The 20,949-nt window shown below is 39.8% G+C and overlaps 1 protein-coding gene across 2 annotated transcripts in view; it reads right to left on the bottom strand.

Annotated features, from left to right (window-relative positions):
- The window catches only part of TENM1 (teneurin transmembrane protein 1), a 330,568-nt gene that overhangs the window by 119,337 nt on the left and 190,282 nt on the right, over positions 1-20,949 (bottom strand). For both annotated transcript variants that reach the window (XM_081808286.1, XM_081808288.1), the window contains exons 14-16: positions 15,179-15,440; positions 12,641-12,908; positions 463-606 (exon numbers count right to left, since the gene is read on the bottom strand). In XM_081808286.1, the coding sequence (XP_081664412.1) occupies positions 463-606; positions 12,641-12,908; positions 15,179-15,440 (674 nt within the window). The remainder of the gene's footprint in view (positions 1-462; positions 607-12,640; positions 12,909-15,178; positions 15,441-20,949) is intronic.

Genomic DNA, 20,949 nt, shown 5'->3' with positions numbered 1-20,949 from the left:
TTTACATGAGATACCTAAGCTAGGCAAATTCATAGAGATAGAAAGTAGAATAGGAGCTGGGGGAGGAGGAATGGGGAGTTACTGTTTAATGGGTACAGATTTTCTCTTTGGGATGATGGAAACATTCTGGAAATAGACAATGGTGATGGTCACACAACATTGTGAATGTACTTAATGCCACTGAATTGTACACATAGAAATGGTCAAAGTTGTAAACTTTGTTATGCATCTTTTACCACAATTTAAAAAAATTCCACTGTGGGGCGTCTGGGTGGCTCAGTTGGTTAAGTGTCTGACTCTGGATTTCTGCCCAGGTCATGATCTTAAGGTCATGTGATCAAGCCCAAGGGTGGGCTCCATGCTCACCCCCTCTCTCTAAAATAAATAAACAGACATCTTTAAAACAATAAAAGGAAAAATTGTATATCCTTTGAAAATAAAATAAAATGAAAAGCTGCTTACCACTTTGAGGATTCAAAATATGATGCTTATTCAATGACCAGCCTCCTAGGTTAGAAGCATCCATCTCAAAGCCTTGTAAGATGACTGTCCTTTTCTCCCAGAGAATAAAGTCAGGGCATGTTTCATATTCATATCCCACAGATACTGCAAACAAAGAGTTAATAACACATTAGAGCATTTTAAAATGTTTCCTTCATTTTTACACTGGTTGATAATTCTGTGGATATTGCATTTGCTATCGAATTCTGATGTGGGCTGAAATTTGACTGCAAAGTGCCTTTCACCTCACACGGTAGAGTAGAGCACTGGCATCCAAAAGCGATCATCAGTCAGTGTGTGCGTATTGGATACGGACTCAGGTGAGTGAGTGCGTGCGTGCTGTCATTTGGTACATACCATACATTTATGGACATTAAGCTTTGGGCTTTGGGGTTGGAGGCTGTGCTGTAAAACTGAAGAAACAAGCTCTCTGAAGGCTTAAGCTATGCTGCTATAATATCTTTCTTTACTTTTCTAAGATAGGCGCAGGGAGGGCTGGTTTCTTCTCTCTCTAGAGGGCAAAATGCATTTAGGAAGCTGGTTTCAGAGTACTGGGTCACTTATACAACAACTGACTACACAGGAGACTAATACAAATCGATTTGCCCAATTTATGTTTTCTTTTGTGCTAACTGGCCGTTAGTTTGCCAAGAAGTCTGAGTTCGCTTAAAGCACGGCAAGTGTAAATTCCACCTTGTGCACATTAGATTTTGGTTTCTGCATAGAGCTAACCAAGGGGATATCACCCAACATTTGGCCTCAACTCTTATGAAGCACAGATGTTGTGCATTAAACTTGGCACCCTGGAATGCCACTAAAACGGAAGTGGGAAACCAGGTAGCATGGGTGCCTCTGCTCTCCTGAAATATGGCTAACTCAAGTACACCAAATTCCAGCCATTTTCTCAGTTGGTAAACCTGCTTACCTGTCGGAACCCCAGATTTCTGATTCTTGAATTTAAAATGCTTTCTGTCCTCATAATGTTCTAAGCCTGAGAGTATTGACTCATTACACTGCATACCCCGAAGCTGCTTTCCCCCTTTCTGGCAGCTTCAAATATCCCTAGCTAGTAGTTGGCCCTTGCTTTTCCAGTTTCTGTCTCCACCTGACTCTTTAGATGCCCCTGGAGAACTCATTCCTCCTTTTGTCATTTGGTTATGAAAACTGGTAATGAAAATGTGTGCTTAAACAATGCCAGAACAAGAGGTCCTAAGATGAAGAATTAAAGCAAACTAGTTTTGGGTTTTGGCATTGGGTGAAGGGAAATGATGGTAATTTTAGTCAAACTGATTTATATGTGCATGTGTGTGTGTGAGCATATGCACAGATAAGCCAAAAAGTCCTTATGATTATGAATATACAACTCTCTAGCATTGTGGATCATCTGTGGCCAATTTTAAATCATAGGTTGGCTTCTTTTTGTCCCGTGCTCTACCAAAGCTTTAATAGGGATCTTATAGGGCCATCTTCACTGGCTGTGTGACCTGTGCAGTCGTGCAGGGGCCCATGCTTTGAAGGGTCCCATACTTTGTTCAATGCTCTGCTGCCACTGCCTTGAAATCCTTAATAATTTTTTAACACAAGGTTCTGTATTTTCATTTAACACTGGGCCCTGCAGATTATGTAGCTGGTCCTGATGGGGATGCCCTTCTACGCTGCCATCAGCTGGCGAAGACTCATGGAATGCAAACTCATTTTATTCTTAGCCCTAACCAAGCATTATTAGCAAGGGAGATCAATGGGGAGCGGGAAAGACTAATCATAAAATGGAAATAATTTCTAAATGGAAATTAGCTCTGGATCATCCTTTGTCAATGCTATTCTGTATTAAGGTGGATAGAAACAGAGAATTTCAGTGAAGGAAAAGGATCTCAAAGGTATTCTAGGTTGGGTTACAGTCATAGCACAAATCATTGCTGTCAACAATCTCCTGGATATCTTATCATGGCCCCCAGTGTTTGCTAAACAACTCTGGTAGAGTGGAAAGAGTTGGTTTTAGAGCTAGAGTCACAAAACACTTCAACTTTTGGGTCCACCATTAACTAGCTGTTTGGTGTCAGGCGAATTATTCTGCATCTCTGAGAATCATGTTCTTCTCTGGTAAGAAAGCCAGGGCAGGGGAGGATGGACTAGAATTGATGATTTTTAGACCCTCTTGGGTCAGGGAAACTTTTATTATGAATTTGATAATCAAAGTTAAGAATCTTCTTCCTAGATTTCTTCCTAGAAAGATGCAGATGAGGGGCGCCTGGGTGGCTCAGGTCATGATCCCAGGGTCCTGGGATCGAGCCCGAGCCCCAAGTCAGGCTTCCCTGCTCAGTGGGGAGTCTGCTTCTCCTGCTCCAACTCCCTCTGCCCCTCCCCTGCTCGTGCTCTCTCTCTCCCTCTCTCTCAAATAAATAGATAAAATCTTAAAAAAAAAAGAGAGAAAAATGCAGACACACACAAAATTTTATATACAATTCTAAGGGGTTCACTGACCTCCTGAAATCCAAATAGAGATCTCAGATCAAAGACTTTTGCACTAGATAATTTTCATAGCGCCCCTTGAGCTCTAACACTCTGTGATTCCAAAGTGCATTCTTTCAAGATTGTGTTTGATCGATTCTAGTTGGGGATTAAACCCAAAAGCCGAAGAGAGGACGGGATCTCATGTTGGCAAAATCAGGTGGTGAGAAAGCATACTTAGGGCCATGTTGGTATGTTGAATAACACGGTTTCTGCTTCTCTTGCCAACATTTAAAAGTCTTGATTAATAAATAATCGCAGCGACAATTACAAGTTCCCTGAAAGCCATCATCTCTTTCCCTACCATTGTCAGGATCTGCTTTTTGTACATTGTAAGCCTGGTGAGCTCCCCTAGAATCCTTTCTCCGGAAGGTGATGATGCAGTTTTGCAAATAAGTAGTGTGCCCTGGTGACCTCCAGTGGTGGTTTGGAGCCGGATTTTTCCCTCTCAGTAACAGTTAAAGATCCTCCTAACTCTGTGGCAGGAAATGCTTATATAAAGTATCAATTAAAGAGTTCTCACTGCAATGGTAATGAGACATACTCTTTTCACCTCATATCTGCTCTCTCAGTTGCTCTCTAGTCCACAACAAAAAAGTGCCTTGGCTGTAAACCCCACAATGATATTACTTTTTTCCCCTAGTCATGGCAAATAGCAACAAGGCAGCCACTTAATAAGTTCCCTCTAATTTTTATTAGGTTTACTTTCTTGGGAGAAAGCTCTATGAGCTAATAAATTTATAATTTATACTTAAGACTTGTCCAAAATTTCAACTAGCTTTAATGAGAATGGCTGTGTGTTGGGGTATTTTTGCATGTGGCTTCTTGCTCAGAGCAACAAGGCAAGGTTTCTTTCTGACAGCAGCCCACTTTAGCATAATCCTAGAATTTGCAGTCGGTTTAGGAGAAGGCAGACGTTTCACCCCACAGAGCTGAGCTACTCTCCAAATGCACAGGAAACTGGCCAATACAGAAGCTACCAATCCTAGACTTCTCTCCTGGAGGCGGACTGTAATGAGCTAAATGCCTGCTCTTTTTCATACGATTAAATATAGGGGGGAGAGGGGCTATTCAGGGGCTGGCAATGAAAATGCTGAGCCCTGACATTACACTCTGCCTGGTACTGTGACAGCTGAGTCTCAGCTATGAGCAGAATGGACCACCACCATTTCCCAGGGCGGCCTGTTGCCTATCACATCTGATCATCAACATAGCATGGTGCAGGCCACAGAATCAGCATTGGCGCTCTGGAGTAGGGATGAGGAAGAAGAGTGTAATAGGAAGGAAAAAAACCATTATTCAACAACATTTCAGAGGAGCTGCAGAAGACACACTGGTCTGGCAATGGGCTGAGATAGGTGGGGAAGGGGGGGTCCCGGACTATACTTCCCAGGAACTGGTATAGTGGTTCCATGCTGGAACGTATATATTGGGAAGGCAGGTGAGAAAAGATCCATTAATATAGCAGAATGCGTTTTCTAAACGATGTGACTGCCTCCCTCGTGACACCCTTAATTCTGTCTGGATTTCTGTCTTCCTGTGTTTTCTCCTTCACCTCTACACAGAGGTGTTAATGGGATGTTTCTTCACCAAGAGTCATTGATGGTCAAGATAGGACTGTTACATTTGCAGAGGGCTCTGTCCTCTGGTCACAGGATCGTACCTTTGACTTGACTGTTAGTCATCTTGCAAATACTGACACTGGCTTATGAAGGAGACTTTATTATACTGCTTTATAAAGAAAGAGAGCAGCTTGCTCTCCCAAAGTCATTGGACATTGGGCAAAAGAACTGAATGCTCATTCTACTTCTCCAAGCAGCAGCATTTGTATAATGTGGGGACTACAAGAAGGCTGAGGGCCACGGTGCCCCTGACATCCAATTCAGTGACTGTGACATTCATCTATAAGGGCTGGTATAGGAGACTGACAATAAATAGCCAAGGTAAAGATGTTATGCAAGGAAGCTAATGTGCAAAATATGACAAGATTAAGCAGATGATTTTCAACAGCCTCAGGCTAAGGCTTCAGAAACCATAATGGTTGCATTTATGAAGGCAATACATAAGTAAAAGTAGTCTGATAGTGTGAGAAACTGACATGTTACTTCATGAACTCAAGGAACATGTAAAAATAATTTCATGACATTTAAAAGGTAACTAACAACAAGATAAAAACTTTCTTATCCAAAAAGAATCATTAAATAGAACAACAAACATTTCCCATTATTTTAAAATAGATTAATGGAAAACAACAACAGTAACGACCAAAGACAAGAGACCGAAGGAACCAAATGAAGACCATGGCGACAGTAGACCAAGACTATATAGATACAGTGCTATCTACTAAGAACAGGTATGTGCTCTTAGAACTCCTACTCTTTCCTATTCTCTGGTGATTTATCATAGGATAGGATGACCCCAGAGGTTCCTCAGTTTGACACATTGCCCAGTGGCCTGAAATGTTTTGTTGATTTATCTATTATTCCTGGCTCACCAGGAGTGTCAGAATCAGGTGATGAATTTTTATCAAGTGCCTCTTCAGCACTTATGGAAATATTCACATAGTTTTCTTTTTTAATCTATTAAGGTGGTGAATTATAGCAATAGGCTTCCTAATGTTGAACCATCTTTGTGATCCTAAAATAAACTCTATTCAGGGTGCCTGGGTGACTCAGTCGGTTAAGTGTCTGATTCTTGATTTCGGCTCAGGTCAGGATCTCAGGGTCGTCAGGCTCCATGCTCAGTGGGGAATTTGCTTGAGATTCTCTCCCTCTCCCTCTGCTGCACGCCACCACACCCCTGGCAAATAAATCTTTTTAAAAAACTCTTTGGTTATAATGTATTATTATTTTTAATGAATCACTGGATTTGATTTGGTAATACTTGGGATCGATACCCTAGCAGTTTACAAAAATAATGTTTAGACATGATAGTGCTCCAAGTGAGGTAGTTGGATGAAGAAAACGGACAGTAGAAAAAGTAAAAAGCATCCAGCAGTGAGGGAGCCACACAAGAGGTCCTGTACACTGAAATCTAACATAACGAGATTTTTTTTTTTTTCCTGGCTGCTCTGTTCGAGCCTTGCTGTGTAGAAGTGAACCCAGAACGTGGATGACCTAGGTGCCATGAAGGTAGGATGATGTTCTGGCTCACACTCACATTTGTGAGTGCCTTAGTGTACCTGGACACAGCTCTCCTCTCCCTTGGAGGCACGTCATCCCACTACATAGGCAAGGCTAAGGGGTTCATTTTAGCCTCTGCCCTTGTTCATTTGTTTGTTCATTAAACAAATATGCAGTATTTAATGGGTATCTCTTGTTGTTAGGAACTAGAGATATGAGGATGAAAAACACAGAACAAGACAGAATGTCCCCCCCTCCCCCTGCTGATTCCCTCCCCCATGACACATGAAGCTCACATTCTAGTGGGAGGACAAAATCTAAAACAAAAACCACACACACACACACACATACACACACACAGAGTGATAAATGTTATGATGGGAAAATGAAGTGTATTAGTAGCGAGTGTAACAAGAGAATTTAAGGTGGAATGGAGAAACAAGGAAAAGCCTCTTTATGAAGAAGGGGGTTTATCTTATGAAGTATAGGGAAGAGCATTCTAGAGAGAGCAGCATGTGTGCAAGGCCTTGAGGTTTGGTATCTCTGAGAGATTTAAAAAAGGTTAGGGTGGCTAGAGGGTGGGTTTCTCTCTAGTGTAGCAAAAACAAATGACGAACGACCCCTTCCCCCTCCCAGTGCGAATTAAGACAAAAGATTACTATCCTCTAGCAGTACTTAGGCATTTTTCTTGGGAGAGGTTTTAAGAAAGAAGGAGGCTGTTATTTAATGACTCAGCAAACCTTTACTAAGCTGCTCTATGTGCCATGCAGGTGATTCACAGGGTAGGATAATTTGTCATCTGAGAGAGGCCAGACACCAAAGGGTTACCTATCTTTTGGAACTTTCATCCATGGCCTCTTTAATAACTATCACAAAAATAATTTCACCTTACATTTGTATAACACACAACAGTTAAATACATTTTTTTGTATATTACCTAATTTGAAGACTCACAAAAACCTATGAGGCAGATATATTTACTCCCACTTGATAGATGAAATGATAGAGTCAGAGAGGTAGAGTGACTAGTTCAAGTTCATCTGGCTAGTAAATGGCAGAACCAGAGCTAAACCCACTGACTCATAAGCAAGTGCTTCTTCCCGCTATGCTCAATCACAGCTATAAAGGGCAAGACCCACAGTTCAGAAGTGCTAAATAAATGATGTTTCATTTGCTCTGAATTAAAGAGATAAGGATTGGAGGGAGGCCAGGCCTAGCCTTGAAGGAGAAGTACCCTGTATTCTGCTTGGCCCAAAACAGCACCCAGTTATGTTGTTGTCATGATGTAATTATGAACAGCATCCCCTTTTGTTCTCAAAAGTATCTTGGTTTGAATGATAAATTAGATGGTCACCCAATCTTAGAGAGATACCTGCATCCTGCTCTGGTATGGGTTGGGAGAGGGAACTGGAAGGCAAAACAATCATAAATGCTGACTTGGAAAATAGGACATATGATTTGGAAAATCATTTAAGTTTTCTGTCTCTTGACTCTGTCATCTTACCAATGGCTTTCAAATTTTTATGCCTGAAAGTCATTTGTGACCCAGCATACACATAGGGAGAGACACACATACACACACACACACACACACACACACACACACACGTGTAATTGAAGCCAAGTTTTCCAAAACAATGCTCTCCTAATAGCTTTACCTTCTGATATTTTCTATTCTGTTCACTTTTGTTCTATGTCATTCCATTCCATTCCATTTTATTCCATTAAAAAAATACTGGTCGACTCACCAAACAGATTTCATAATCTACTAATGGGTGTGACCAGCAGTTTGAAATGGGCATGGACCATTGCTTACCAGGATATCAGGGTCATTTAAAAATCCTGGTAAGCTCCAGGCACTCTTACTTCTGGAGGTCCTATCTCACATCTTGTCAAACATATTAAAATGGATACAACCCACAACCCATACCCTGCATTAAACATATTTCATATGCAAGTGTGAAAATTGAGAAGCACTTGATAAGCTGACATAATGCTTCATTTTGTAGATATTTATTTAAACATTTATCAATGTTGATTTTCTGGTTTTCTTTTCATATTTCGGTGCCAATATACTTATTTTTCAGGTTGCAAACATTCTCACAGGTCCTTGAAAAACTCGTATCCTTGGTGTTATGCCTATAAAGCTGAATGGATAAAATAGCCCCGCTCTCAGTTAACGATTATAAATTCATGAGTGGAGAGAAATGATGAAAGATTATTATCTCTGCTAGCTTCTTTGACAGAAAGCCACTGGGGCGTTGAATTGGGTGCTCAGTAAGGTGGGTTGGTCAATTTAGTGAAGAGAGGCAGCAGGGAAAGGCATGCAGAACTCAGGACCCAGAGATCCGAGTTTGAATCCCCATTCTGTAGAGGGCTTTAGGCAAGTCACATGCTCTCTGAACCTCAGTTTCCCCCTCCGCAGAACGAAGATCATGTACACCGCCCTATGCCTACCAGGCAGGAATGTTACAAGGATTAAAATGAGATAATGTACGTGAGAGTACTTTGCAAATTGTAAAGCACTACCCATTTATTATTAAAATATTCAGTGGCTGTGATTTTTGTGGTTGCCCAGCCTGCACAGGTTTTACTGAAGGGAAATTTATGAACACTAAAGCATCATTCTCAAGGATGTTTTGTGTGCACAAAGCAACCGTAGCTTAGCACCTATTACTATTAATGTTCCCTTGTTTCTCTCTAATACAATTTAGACAGACTCTTATGCACCGTGAACCTTTAGGAAGTCTAGTTCTCTCTGCAACACCACTCTTTCTTGCCAAACTACTGTACTAAATAATTATGCAATTGTTGTTGCCAATAACCTTGAAAAAAATAGAATTGTTTATAGCAGTGCTACTAAAGGCGATGGCTGATTTCCTGAACTTCTAGGACTCCAAACCGCTGTGATTTAATTTAATTAAAATGAAGACCGGGCAGAATGCATTATTACATATTGATAATGTATGCAGACCCAGGCGGACATAGGGAATTATTTCGACAAAATTCATATAATGGATGCAGATCAGAGCCCCTGAACAAGCCAGTTTGTCAAATTAAATAAGCCGTCTCTAGAATTTTAACAGCACTGTGAACTTAACAATAATGATTTTTTTTACATTGTTTTGCAAGTGGCAGAGTTGGGAAAGAAACTAAATAATATACAACGATTTCCAGACATCATACCTTATTTAGAATTAGAGAATCAAGTGCTAGGGCCAAATTATTTCAAATGCACAGATGGAGTTTTTTTAGCAGGGGAGTCTCGTCTGTGTATCAGACAACAAAATCTTTAAGCCGGATGAACTAGTGATTCTGGGTTTTGTACTGCAACCCTGGGAGTGATTTTACTCTTCTTCTACTTGATCAATAGTGTACTTGGATTAATCAGTCTTATCAGTTGCCATTGATACTTTGCCAAGGAAGTAGTTCACACTATCTCTGTTGATAATTTATTCACTCTGGTATTGTTCTTCCACTTGTGAAATCTGTTGCATTGCAAAAAAAAAAAAAAATGGTGGGATACTCTAGGATCTCAAGCACTCCTTTCTCACTGTGGCTGTCCCTCAACCCTCCATTCTTCTTTTGAGACACCCTAGCCCTTAGGGATGCCACCAATTCCCCACAGCTGAGCTATGTGGGAAACAAGAGTCCAACATTTCAAACTAAGTGGGCATTTCAATTTAGATATTCACCATTACTTCAAATTCAGCATGTTTAAAGCTGATCTCCTCTTTCTCCATCACCCAGAAATGGGTGGGACAGAGGTTCATATTTAACTGGCCTGAAAAGGAAATAAGAGTGGGAGAACTTTCCAGCCAGAATTTGAACCCAAATCCTTGCTATAACTGGGACTGTAGGAATATTGGTCAAGGTTTGTTTCCTATTACTGTTGTAACAAATTACCACAAACACAAAGGCTTCGAATGAGACAGATTTATCATCTTACAGTTAAGGAGGTAAGAAGTCTGAAATGGGTCTCACTGAGCTAAAATCAAGGTGTCAGCAGGCTGCATTCCTTCCAGAGGTTCTAACGGAGAATCCATTTCCTTGCCTTTTCCAGCTTCTAGAGGCCACCAATATCCTTGTTTCTTGGCTCCCTTCCCCCATCTTCAAGGCCAGCAATATTTGACCCTGATGTGCCTTTTTTCTACAGTTATACCTTCCTCTAACTCTGACCTCCCCTTCTGACTCCATCTTCCACTTTTAAGGACACTTGTGATGACATCAGGCCCACCTGGATAATCCAGAATAATTGTCCCATCTCAAGGTCAGGTGATCAGCAACCTTAATTCCATTTGTAACCTTAATTCTCTTTTGCCATGTAAAAGAATACATTCACCGATCCCAGGGATGAACATTTTTGGGGAGTGGTGGTCATTATTCGGCCTGCCACAAGACTATACTAGGACCTCTGAATCTGAGGCAAACCTGAGAAGTGATATATATAACACCATTGTTAATATCTGGGGCAAAATGTAGTCTGTTTCTTCTCACATTAGTTAAGCAATTATAAAATATGGGCAGGAGTACAACTAAATCTTTTCTTCCTTGTTTGTTTAGATTCAGTCATCCCCTATTAAGGTATGAGCTCAGTGGCCACATCCTTGATCCCTTTGTCTCCACTATTTATTGTCTGTTGTGTTCATAAGGTGCTCACAATCCATCTGCAGGGAATTAGATTCTCCAACTTCATTCTAACACCTGCTCTAAAGTTTTACCACTGTCAAGAAATTCTCTTAGTCTCCATGTATATGGAAATGGAGACTAGGTAGTAAATAAAAAATCCCTTTAACCAAGATTATCAAGGACATTTCCTATAAGGTAAATAATCCATATTCCATTTTAGGCACTATGCTTGAAATTATTTTGGCTATTTTGTTTGAGATCTTTGCCAGTGTTCTTTCTCTACCCTAAAAAAATATTATGTCCTTTAAGTGCACATAAAATACCACGAGTAATACTTTTTTCCCTCTCTCTTTGGATATTTCTGGGTAGATCAATTTTCTTTTGTTTTTGTTACTGTTAATCAGCCTTAAAAATGAACTAACAACATATATTTTAGCACTTTAATTAAGGCCATTTTATAGTTAGAATGCTTCAGGAAGTTTTGATCAGGAATATGATTGTAAAAATAGAAAGTAAACCAATACCCATTGGCAAACAGTAGGAATGGAGGCTTCACCACTGGTGTGTATACTAGAAAGTCTTTGCTTTTCTTTATGTTTTAGTTGTTTTTTCAATAATCCATGGGCATATTAGAGGCTAAGTCATTAAGAGTGCTTAACTACAACAAAGAAGAAAATTTTATTTTTTTATGTTTTTTAGAGATTTTATTTATTTATTTGACAGAGAGAGAGACAGCCAGGGAGGGAACACAAGCAGGGGGAGTGGGAGAGGGAGAAGCAGGCTTCCCGCCGAGCAGAGAGCCTGATGTGGGGCTCGATCCCAGGACCCTGGGATCATGACCTGAGCTGAAGGGAGATGCTTAATGACTGAGCCACCCAGGCACCCCAAGAAGAAAATGTCAAAGCATGTATCAGTGTTTCATTCCTTTCTATGGAATGGACTGACTCCACACACCTGGGTCAGGTCCGTTAGGAAGTTTTCACTGTCTTCTACAGGGTGAGAGGGAAAAAAAGACATTGCTGTCTGTCTGTCTGTCTGTCTCTCTCTGAGCATCAGTATTAGATTGCTTACTGTCATTTTTTAAAGACAGAATACTCCCTTTTCTGATGTTAGATATCCCTCTCCTTGATGAAATTACGGTAGTGGTAGGTGAGTAGTAGATGGTAGCAGGTTTTTTTTTTCCTTTCTTTTTAAGACATTCTTGCTTGGCAAAATAAAAAGCTGGCAAATCTGTTTCAGTCTAATTTTTTTAAATGTCATTTGTCTGACCGAATTAAATATCTGAGAACCATAGGCCCAAAGGACCTCCAAAGGTCCCTACTATCTCTAAGATTCTAGGTTTTAGAGTCTTGAAATAACAGAAAATCAAAGACTAGGAAGGTGCAATGATTTTTTTTTTTTTTTTTTTTTTTGCATTTAACCTACTGAAGTAACAAGTTAATGGAGTCTAACTATCTTAGACAGAAGAGATAATAAGTGGAGATGCCTGTAAGTTAAAATTTTGTAGTTTCTAAGTGGAAATGACAGTCTAAATGTCAAACCCAAAAACATGGCCTAAAGAACGACACACCAAAGGTCACAGTTAGAAGGCAATATTCAGTTCTGGCGACAGTTACAAGTCAGATAGTATGGGACGACACTAGTACGCAGCCGTCTTGAGAGGAGAACTAAACTAGTTTTGAAGCAAAAATCTGTCAAAAGGGAACTCTGAATAGGACCAAAGAGAGTGGTTTGAACGAAAAAATGCCTTAGATCCTTTAAATAAAAGAAAACCATAATGTTTTGGTACATAATTATTCCACATACAAATTAGTATGCAACTAGTATTTTCTGTTTGGTGAATATAATGCTGCTATTTACATAGAATTAGTTCAACATACCCAAAGCCTCTGCCAGGCCCCAAACCTTCTGACCATAGATGTCAGTCTTGTTCCAAGCAAATGTGTAGATGAGATTAATTGCAGCAGGAAACCACTTCTGCGTGAGTCGCCCTTCCACAGCTACCATGAGGTGTACTTTTATCATTCCCATAGGAATGGTCGAGTGTGTCAGAAGGATCCGGAGGAGGGTTTTATACCCAGAGGTGCGGCTGCTCAGGTAACTCAGCCTCACAAAGCTGGAAGGAATGGGGATCTCCTCCTGTACAACCTGAAAGACAAAAAGCCAGATGGGCTCTATTGGTGGTCATGGGTAGAGGAGGACACTGCATGCTTTCTTGTCTTAGAGACACACCAAAGGAGAGAGGTTAAAGGGATCCTGTGGACGCCCAGGCAAGAATCTTGGTGAGGCTGTGTGGCCATAGGTTTTGAATTTTGCACTCAATCCGCATGGGGACAAGACATCCAACCAACCTTGAGGACTGAACTCCTCTTTTCCCTGCCAGGAAAGACTGTGAAAAGAACAGTTTTCGTTTTTCAACAGTGTTCCAAAAATTGCTTGGTAGGAGTTGGAAAAGATCACACTGTTGGATGTCAGGCCTTTCAGTGCTCTGGGCTCCACTGAGGGGTCTTTTTCTTATATATACATACACAAAATCTTGTTTGGTGTGTTGTCATATATCACAAAACCACTGCTGTAATCCTTATTCAGGCCAGGCTCTCTAGGAGGAAGGACTCCAGAAACAGGCTCAGCAAAGTGATATTTTATGACAGAGATTATGGTTTCTCTAGAATTAATCTTTACTGATGCAATCAAACTTGTCTTCTTTGGACCTTGGGAATGACCTCGAGGGTCAATTTTTTAATCAAATTTTGCTTACATATTTCTCTGTGTTTCAATATACCAATAGCTGGGAATAAGTTTTTCCAAGTTGACACCTGTAGACTGAGAAGCAAATAACTCCCATTAACTCCTGTGCACATTTTATACTAAACGCTGGTCCCAGAATGAAACTACTACCACTTGGCTTCCTTAATTAATTGCTATTACTTATTTATTTGCAAAGATGGAGTTAAACCACCAAAAGTGGTCACTAAAACTGAATCTTGTGTTCCATGACTTTCAATTTTCAAAACTCAGCCGAAGAAAGAGCCTATTCAGTACTTTTAAGGTGACATGAATAGTGTGGATATTTTTGTGCCCTCACTCATTTTTAGCTCAGTACCTTGTCCCTTGTCCCTTTTCCAAACAAGTGCACGTAGTAGGACAGGTTGTTAGATACATGGTATCTCATATTATCCAGGATTTCTGGTCATTCTTTTTTTGGGGACACAAACTGCTTTTGTCTATTCTTTGCCTGATTTTCCTTCCTCTACATTAGCTAGTTGATACCCGAGCTGTCCAATGGCTTTGTCTCCTTAGGTGGTGGCAGAAGTACATTAGTGAAGGCCAGCGGGACACTTACCACCTTAGTATTTTATTTCCCTATGGAAAAATGCACTGCTAGAGCAGTTTGAAAACTTCGGTGCTAAAATAAACCCATACTTCCTAATGACAAGTATACAGAGACTGGTGTATCAGTTCAATGCACTCAGTAGATACGGTTTTGTTTTTTCTTCCTTTCTAAGGAAAACCAATGGAAAAGAGAGGAGGGGCAACTTGGACTCCTTTTCCAGCAGGGCACTATTTTTTTGTGAGTCTTTCACAGGTGGTATCCTCTGGGCATTCCTAACAGCTACTGGGAATGTTGTGATGGAAGAAAAACCAATTCAGTCTCGGAATGTCCATTTACTTCCTCTCGAGTATACTTCTTGAATTCTGAATCTGTGCGACTTGTGTCCATTTTGGTAGCTTCTGCATTTAACTATCATTAAAATGTTTCTATAATGTGATGAGGAAATTATACTATAGATGTTTGAATGGCTTAATATTGAAATGAAAATATTGAAGGCTCAATAAAGAAAAATTCTCAGGAACTATAAAATACCAAGGTTCAAAAATGTGTCTCGCTCTGACATATAAAGCTTGAACACTCAAAAGCAAAGCTTTAAACAAAACCCATACGCTTGAAAACTACCTTTGCCAAACACAGCTAGACAAGAGGCGTTGTCATGACGTCTAAGAACAATGACAATGGATACAAACTAGACAATGGAAGGAAACTAGATTTCTTAAGGAGCTTTAATTTCAGAACCACAGACGGTCCCACCTCATTGATTATACTGTTACCACTATTGAGCTAGCTAGCTAGCTTTGTTCTTTAGAGCACAATGTTCATTAGGTCAAGGTTTGGGGCTTAATTCTCATGACAGCTAGTTCATCTTGCTTTGTTCTATGGCCATAGATAGCACCCTATAGCCCTGGCCAATCACTTTGCAAATGTGTGCCAGAGAGATTACATTTGAAGGCTTCTCTTGATAAATGAAGGGCAGCCCATTATGGGGCTGGCAGAAATACCAAGAAAAGGAATCCAGCCATTATACGCCATGGACCACTCCATGATACTATGATTTTATACATCCAAAGGCCAATGTACCCACCTGCAGCTCAGGAACAATAGTTCCCCTCTCTGGACAGGAACCTCCAAATGATGTGAGTGGTGAAGGAAGCACAATAGGGTTTGGGCTGATAAAGTTGGAGATGTCGCAGGATGGTGGGTCTGATACAACTCTCTGCATGGTTACTTTCTCTACCACAATGAACTGATTCCAAGGTAACCAGAGTGTCCTCTTCTCAGACAGGAAAGGTGATCGGTCAAAAATTAAGATGACGGAAATACCGCCAATGGCTACGAGGTCAAAGCTGAGAAGGAAAAATATGATAGTTTCTACCAAATGAACAACCAAAATAAAGTTCAAGTTAAAAAAAATAGGTAATTTTAGTGCACTTTCCTTCCTTTGGGACTCAACTCCATCCATTCGTATTTCTGTTTTATAAATTCCCTCTAGCTAAATATATGGATGATTTCTTTTCACTAGCCAGTAGACTTTTGAGAAAAAACTCCCCATCACCAGTTGATATTCACCCCGAATTTGTAAACCAATTTTAATACTATCTTAAACAAAATCACTGCATGTATTTCTGCAAAGCCATATCTTATCACATAACATTCAGCAGTGTCTTTAATATAATACATTATTCATCCTCAAAAAAATTACTATAATGTAACTCAAGAAAAGTAAAGAGCCAAAAGGTTAACTATCTTGTTCGGAGTCACAAACATAGTGTCAGAAATCTGGTGGTGTCTTTGAGATGGCATTTGGAGAAAGATAGCAGCAGAGGAAAGCTGTTCAGTGAAATTTGCTTGAACAATACCATGCCTGAACCCTCCACATCTGCCTGCCCACTTTGGCTCCTGATTCTACTTGAAGTCTACATTTAGGATTTCTGGTTCTGTCTAGAATGCCTCTTGGTTTCCTTTTGTAAGACAGCCTGTAATGGACCCTATCCATCTCCGCTGACAACACCTTCCATATCTGACAAAGCAAGACTACCTCTCCTGTAAGCCAATTCTGTCCATCACTTGATGTGGTATCTGACATTACTCTTGCATTGGAGCATAACAGACTCAGATTTCAGTTCATTCTGCACTAGATGATTCTACCTTACTTCTCTTGTAAGCATAATGATGTCTTTGAGATAATGTACTTGAAAGCATTCAAAAAGCATAACATACTATGTAAAAGTAAGGTAATGATAAATTATTACTATTATATCATAAAAATGGGTAAAGGGCAATATGATGCTCCTTAATATTCAGAGCAACTTAAATCCACAGGAGAGAGATGCAAGCAATTCCCTGCATTAAAAGAGATGTTTGTAAAACACTTTTTTAATGATAGAATGCCCTAATAGGGAATCAGACTTAATTATGGATATCTCACCACTCCCTTCATATGACATTTATTATATTTGTTATAATATTGCCTATCATGTCTTGTTGCAGAAATCTTCCAGATAAAGATAAATGGGCAGTAACAAAGGATGGCTAATACTGTGTTTTTATTGTTACTTTTTCAGTCAAGTGGCTGTAATGATAAGGCAGTTTCCAAAAAGAGAGTTTGAAGAACTACAATAGTTATAGAAAATAATCTAGGTTTGAAATTAAAAAAAAAAACCCAAATGGCTTATGATTTAAGGCAGGCTGAATTCATTATAATACAGAAGCAGTTTAAGGCAAGTGTGGTGGGGAAAATCCTACACTACTTGTCAAGAGACCTTTCCTCTAGTTCACATTCTATGTTGATTTACCTCCATGTCCTTGGGCAAGTTTGCTTTGCCCAAACCTTGGCTCTTGCCTCTTTAAAACTGAAGTGCTTATTTATTTGAAAACAAAAACAAATGCATACACACACAAACTATCCAAACAAAAACACGTACCTGGGAATTATTCTCTACTTCTAGAAAGATTAAGCAGACAGGGCAGGCATCTTGTTTTGTAGAAAGAATGGGGTTTTGGCTTCATACACACCTGGGTTCGAATCCCAGCTCTGCCATGTTAGCTTTGTGTCTTTGGGCTAGTTATTTAACCTCCATGAATTTCTGCTTTCTCATTAGTAAAATGGGGCTAATATGATCTATCACTCAGCTGCTACTGCTAATGAGTAAATAAGAGAGAGACTTAAGGGTCAAGGACTCAACAAATGTTAACTTTCTTCTCAAATCTGATCCTTGGCTTTATTACATTTACAGATGTATCCTCTTGTAGTCCAAATGAACTGTAGGCCAGCTTTTGATTATCTCCATAAGCAGATACTGATTTTTAAATTCTTCTGGGAACTTCCCCTAGGTTTCCTGTGATGGTTTACTTTTATCTGTCAATGTGGCGGGGCTATAGTACCCAGTTATTCAGACACTAATCCAGGTGTTGCTGTGGAGGCATTCTGTGGATGTGGTTAATATCTACACTTAGTTGACCTTAAGTAAAGGAGATTACCCTTGATAATGTGGGAGGGCCTCATGCAATTAGTTGAAAGACCTTAAGAGCAAAACTGAAGTTTCTCTGAGGAAGAAGGAATTCTGTTTCAAGACTGCAGAGGTAGCATCAACTCCTTCCCAAGAGATTGCAGTTTACCAGTCTCTACAGGTTTGAACTTGCCAACCCCACAATCACATAAGCCAGTTCTTGAAATCTGTCTTTCTCTCTCTCATGTATACATTTATACGTATGCATGTACACAACATATACACACACAGGTTCTGTTTCTCTGGAGAAACCTGATTTTTTCCTCTTCCCATCTAGCTGGTATATACAGTAAACACAGTCAGACTGACTCATTAATTGCCACAGAGGTGGAAGGTGGCTCTGTGGTCAAAATTCCATCTAATCATTCCAATGCCAAATTGCACGTTCCATGGATCATTAATTCTTTGGGATTTTCCCCACCACAAATGATCTCCATTGGCATGGGTCATTAAGAACAGTTTATCAAGTCATATGATAGTGAGTACAAAAGACCCAAGGGAGAGGACCTATTTGTCTGGAGACTTGTCAATCCATAATAAGTCAGACCAGTCCTAACCATAGATGGAAGACTATTGAGGCCAATGCAAAATGCTTATTTCTGCCTTACGGTATCCATAAATCCACAAACTCTTGATTTGAGGGGAATCAGAGGGAATTCCCTGTTTCATTTTCTAAAGTCTTCCAAACAAAGTTCCTGAGACCTTTAATGCTTCTCAAGAATCTTCTAAGAAGGTCAGCACTTCACCTGTTGTGCTTATCACTAGCTGAACTATAATATAAAAAGTTCTCTTTCAAAACTTTCCTGAGCACCTGTTATATAATCTAAGTTGAAGGTGGCTAATCATAGAAGATATGAGCCAGATTACTTGGGTTCAAATTCTGGGCTCGACCCTTATTAGCTGTGTTAATTTGGATACGTTTTCTCATCTGCCAAATGGGGAAGATGATAACAATGCTTCCTATCTCATAAAGCTGTTGTGAGGATGACACAGATCAACACTTATGAAAATGCCTGGCAAACAGTGGATACTCATACATATTCATTTTCCTTTAGAATTGCATTTTTCCTCTATTCTGCTACTTTGGCCTCTCCCAATCTGCATGTCTCATGTCTTCTTACTTTTAGAGGGCTCATTCTTCCACTGCCATCCTTCCTCCTGCTTTTCATACATCACTTTGGTCCCATGACCTAGACTTTTCTTGGTTCTCTAGGGAAAGTTGTCAATTAACTTGTGCAAATGGATGATAATGGGGGTAATTAGTTCTACATCCCACACAACATATTTGCATTTAACTGGGACTTTTAGAGTCAACAGCTTAACCCAAAGCAGTGATGCCATTGGTGGGAACTACAGGCAAGGGGGGCAGACAGGTTGGACTGAGATTTGGAGACAGAGGGCCCCTTACAGCATCTTACCTATCACACTCTGTCTACTGGGTATTTAAATGCTAATCTCAGCCTTTCTAGAATGCTTTTGCTCTCAGGTATAGTTTCCTTATGATACTCTGCTTTTGAAATGTACTTAGTCTGAGGGAGCAAGAAGCAGACATATAAATGGAAACTCCCATCACACTGTCACTTTATGTCCAGGACATGACTGGGACAGTATGCTTGGCGTTTGGGGCACAGATTTTGAATGCTTACACCCTTTGTGGAGCATGAGGGGAGAGTTATTGCCAGAGGGGATTCTGGCTTTATTTGTCATCTACATAAACCTAGTTCTCACAGAGAGCTCAGCAGACGAGGGTCTTGGCATTTTACTTAAAACAAAAAACACAAAAATGACGACAAAAATTGTTCCTCTTTAATGTTTTCGGTAAACTGGAAATTGAAATTTTTAGATTTTTTAGGCCTTGTTTCTTTTAAGCTCCTTTGTAAATATCAAATAATTCACTGAAACCTTTCTACACATGCTAAAAAATCCCTAAAGGCCCATGAGTTCTCCAAGAGAGGTCAGATGTCTCTGAGGGCATATTCAGTTTAAAGAAATAATCCATTTCTCAATTTCTGGCACATGGTTGAACATGCTGGCAAGGGAGAGGCCACTTCTGTGTACCAGTTACTGGTGAGGGAACTACCAAAATTTTATCATTCAATCTAATTGGGAGAAAGGTCCTTTTGAATTAGTAGAGAGCTCCGATTATGGACTATTTGAAAGGAAATGTACTTTTTATTGCATATATACATATATATGCAATGGATGTGTGTGTGTGTGTGTGTGTGTGTGTGTGTATTCAGACTATCTGTACCCAGACTAATTTTGCTGAGTTTGTTCTAATAAATAGATGGCTAGTTAAGAATTAGCAATATAATTTACATACAAATCATTCATAGGATTTACCGAAGTCTTAGAAATGGTTTGTTTTTCTTAAGTATGTTAAAACTTTTCCTTATTAGCTTCTTTAACTAATTTTTATAAGCATTTTCTTGACGGGCAGTTGAAAAAAATAAATTCAGCATAGCCCAGGTTGAACAATTAACAATTCTGAAGAGGTTAGGATTAATAAGGTTTGATTGTAGGTTCTTGAAATAAGATGGTCTCTCACACTGTGATAAAGTTCCAAGCCAACATCTCTTTATGTGACTCCTGAAGCAGCTTGTCATGAGTAGTTCATTTTAAGGGTAGCCATCTGGAGACTAGGGCACCTCAAGGCCATTATTACAATGCTCCTGAGAGTCATAAATAGGTATACCCTTAAGCTGGACACATGGGCCTATTGACTCAAATACTCTGAACAAAAGTCTATCTAAATGATAGACAAAATGTCTACCTAAATGAGAAACAGAAATGTTTTTGTGAGCAAATCCTTTTCTGGGATGAAAAGATTTTACTTAGTGGTCTTGCTTCTCGGGTCTCAGAGAACCTGAGAAGCCCTTAGAGAGTAGCCTGGTGGTTGGTGTTGAGGTTAAATCACTACAGTTATATAGACACTGAAGGGAATTGGTTAGGCTGACCATGCTTGTCAATCAGTTGCAGCCATTAGTAAAATAGGCCGTCTAGGGAGGACACATTAAAAATAAATCTCTTAATGAGGCTGAATTCTGTGCTTTTGGAAGAAACCTTTTGGACATCTTCATTTCTGAAATATTTTGAGGCTGCCATGGAAGAACAGCCTAAGTGCTCCATGGCTCCCTCTTTTTGACCTGCATCATCACACTGAATTTTGAAGCCAGATTGATAAATGGAATTGGATGAAGGCTAGGAAACTTTCCACATGGCCAGGGCCTCGAGAAGACTTGAGTAATAGTGCATGGTTAGAAGAGAAATTTGGTTTGATTTAGTTGGGGAACAGAGGAAATAAATATCACCAATGACTTTTCAAAATACAGCTAGAAGGAAGATG

Source organism: Leptonychotes weddellii, chromosome X, assembly GCF_054177405.1.
Source record: "Leptonychotes weddellii isolate Sample4059 chromosome X, ASM5417740v2, whole genome shotgun sequence".
NCBI lineage: Eukaryota > Metazoa > Chordata > Mammalia > Carnivora > Phocidae > Leptonychotes > Leptonychotes weddellii.
This window is presented reverse-complemented; position numbering and strand designations above follow the sequence as displayed.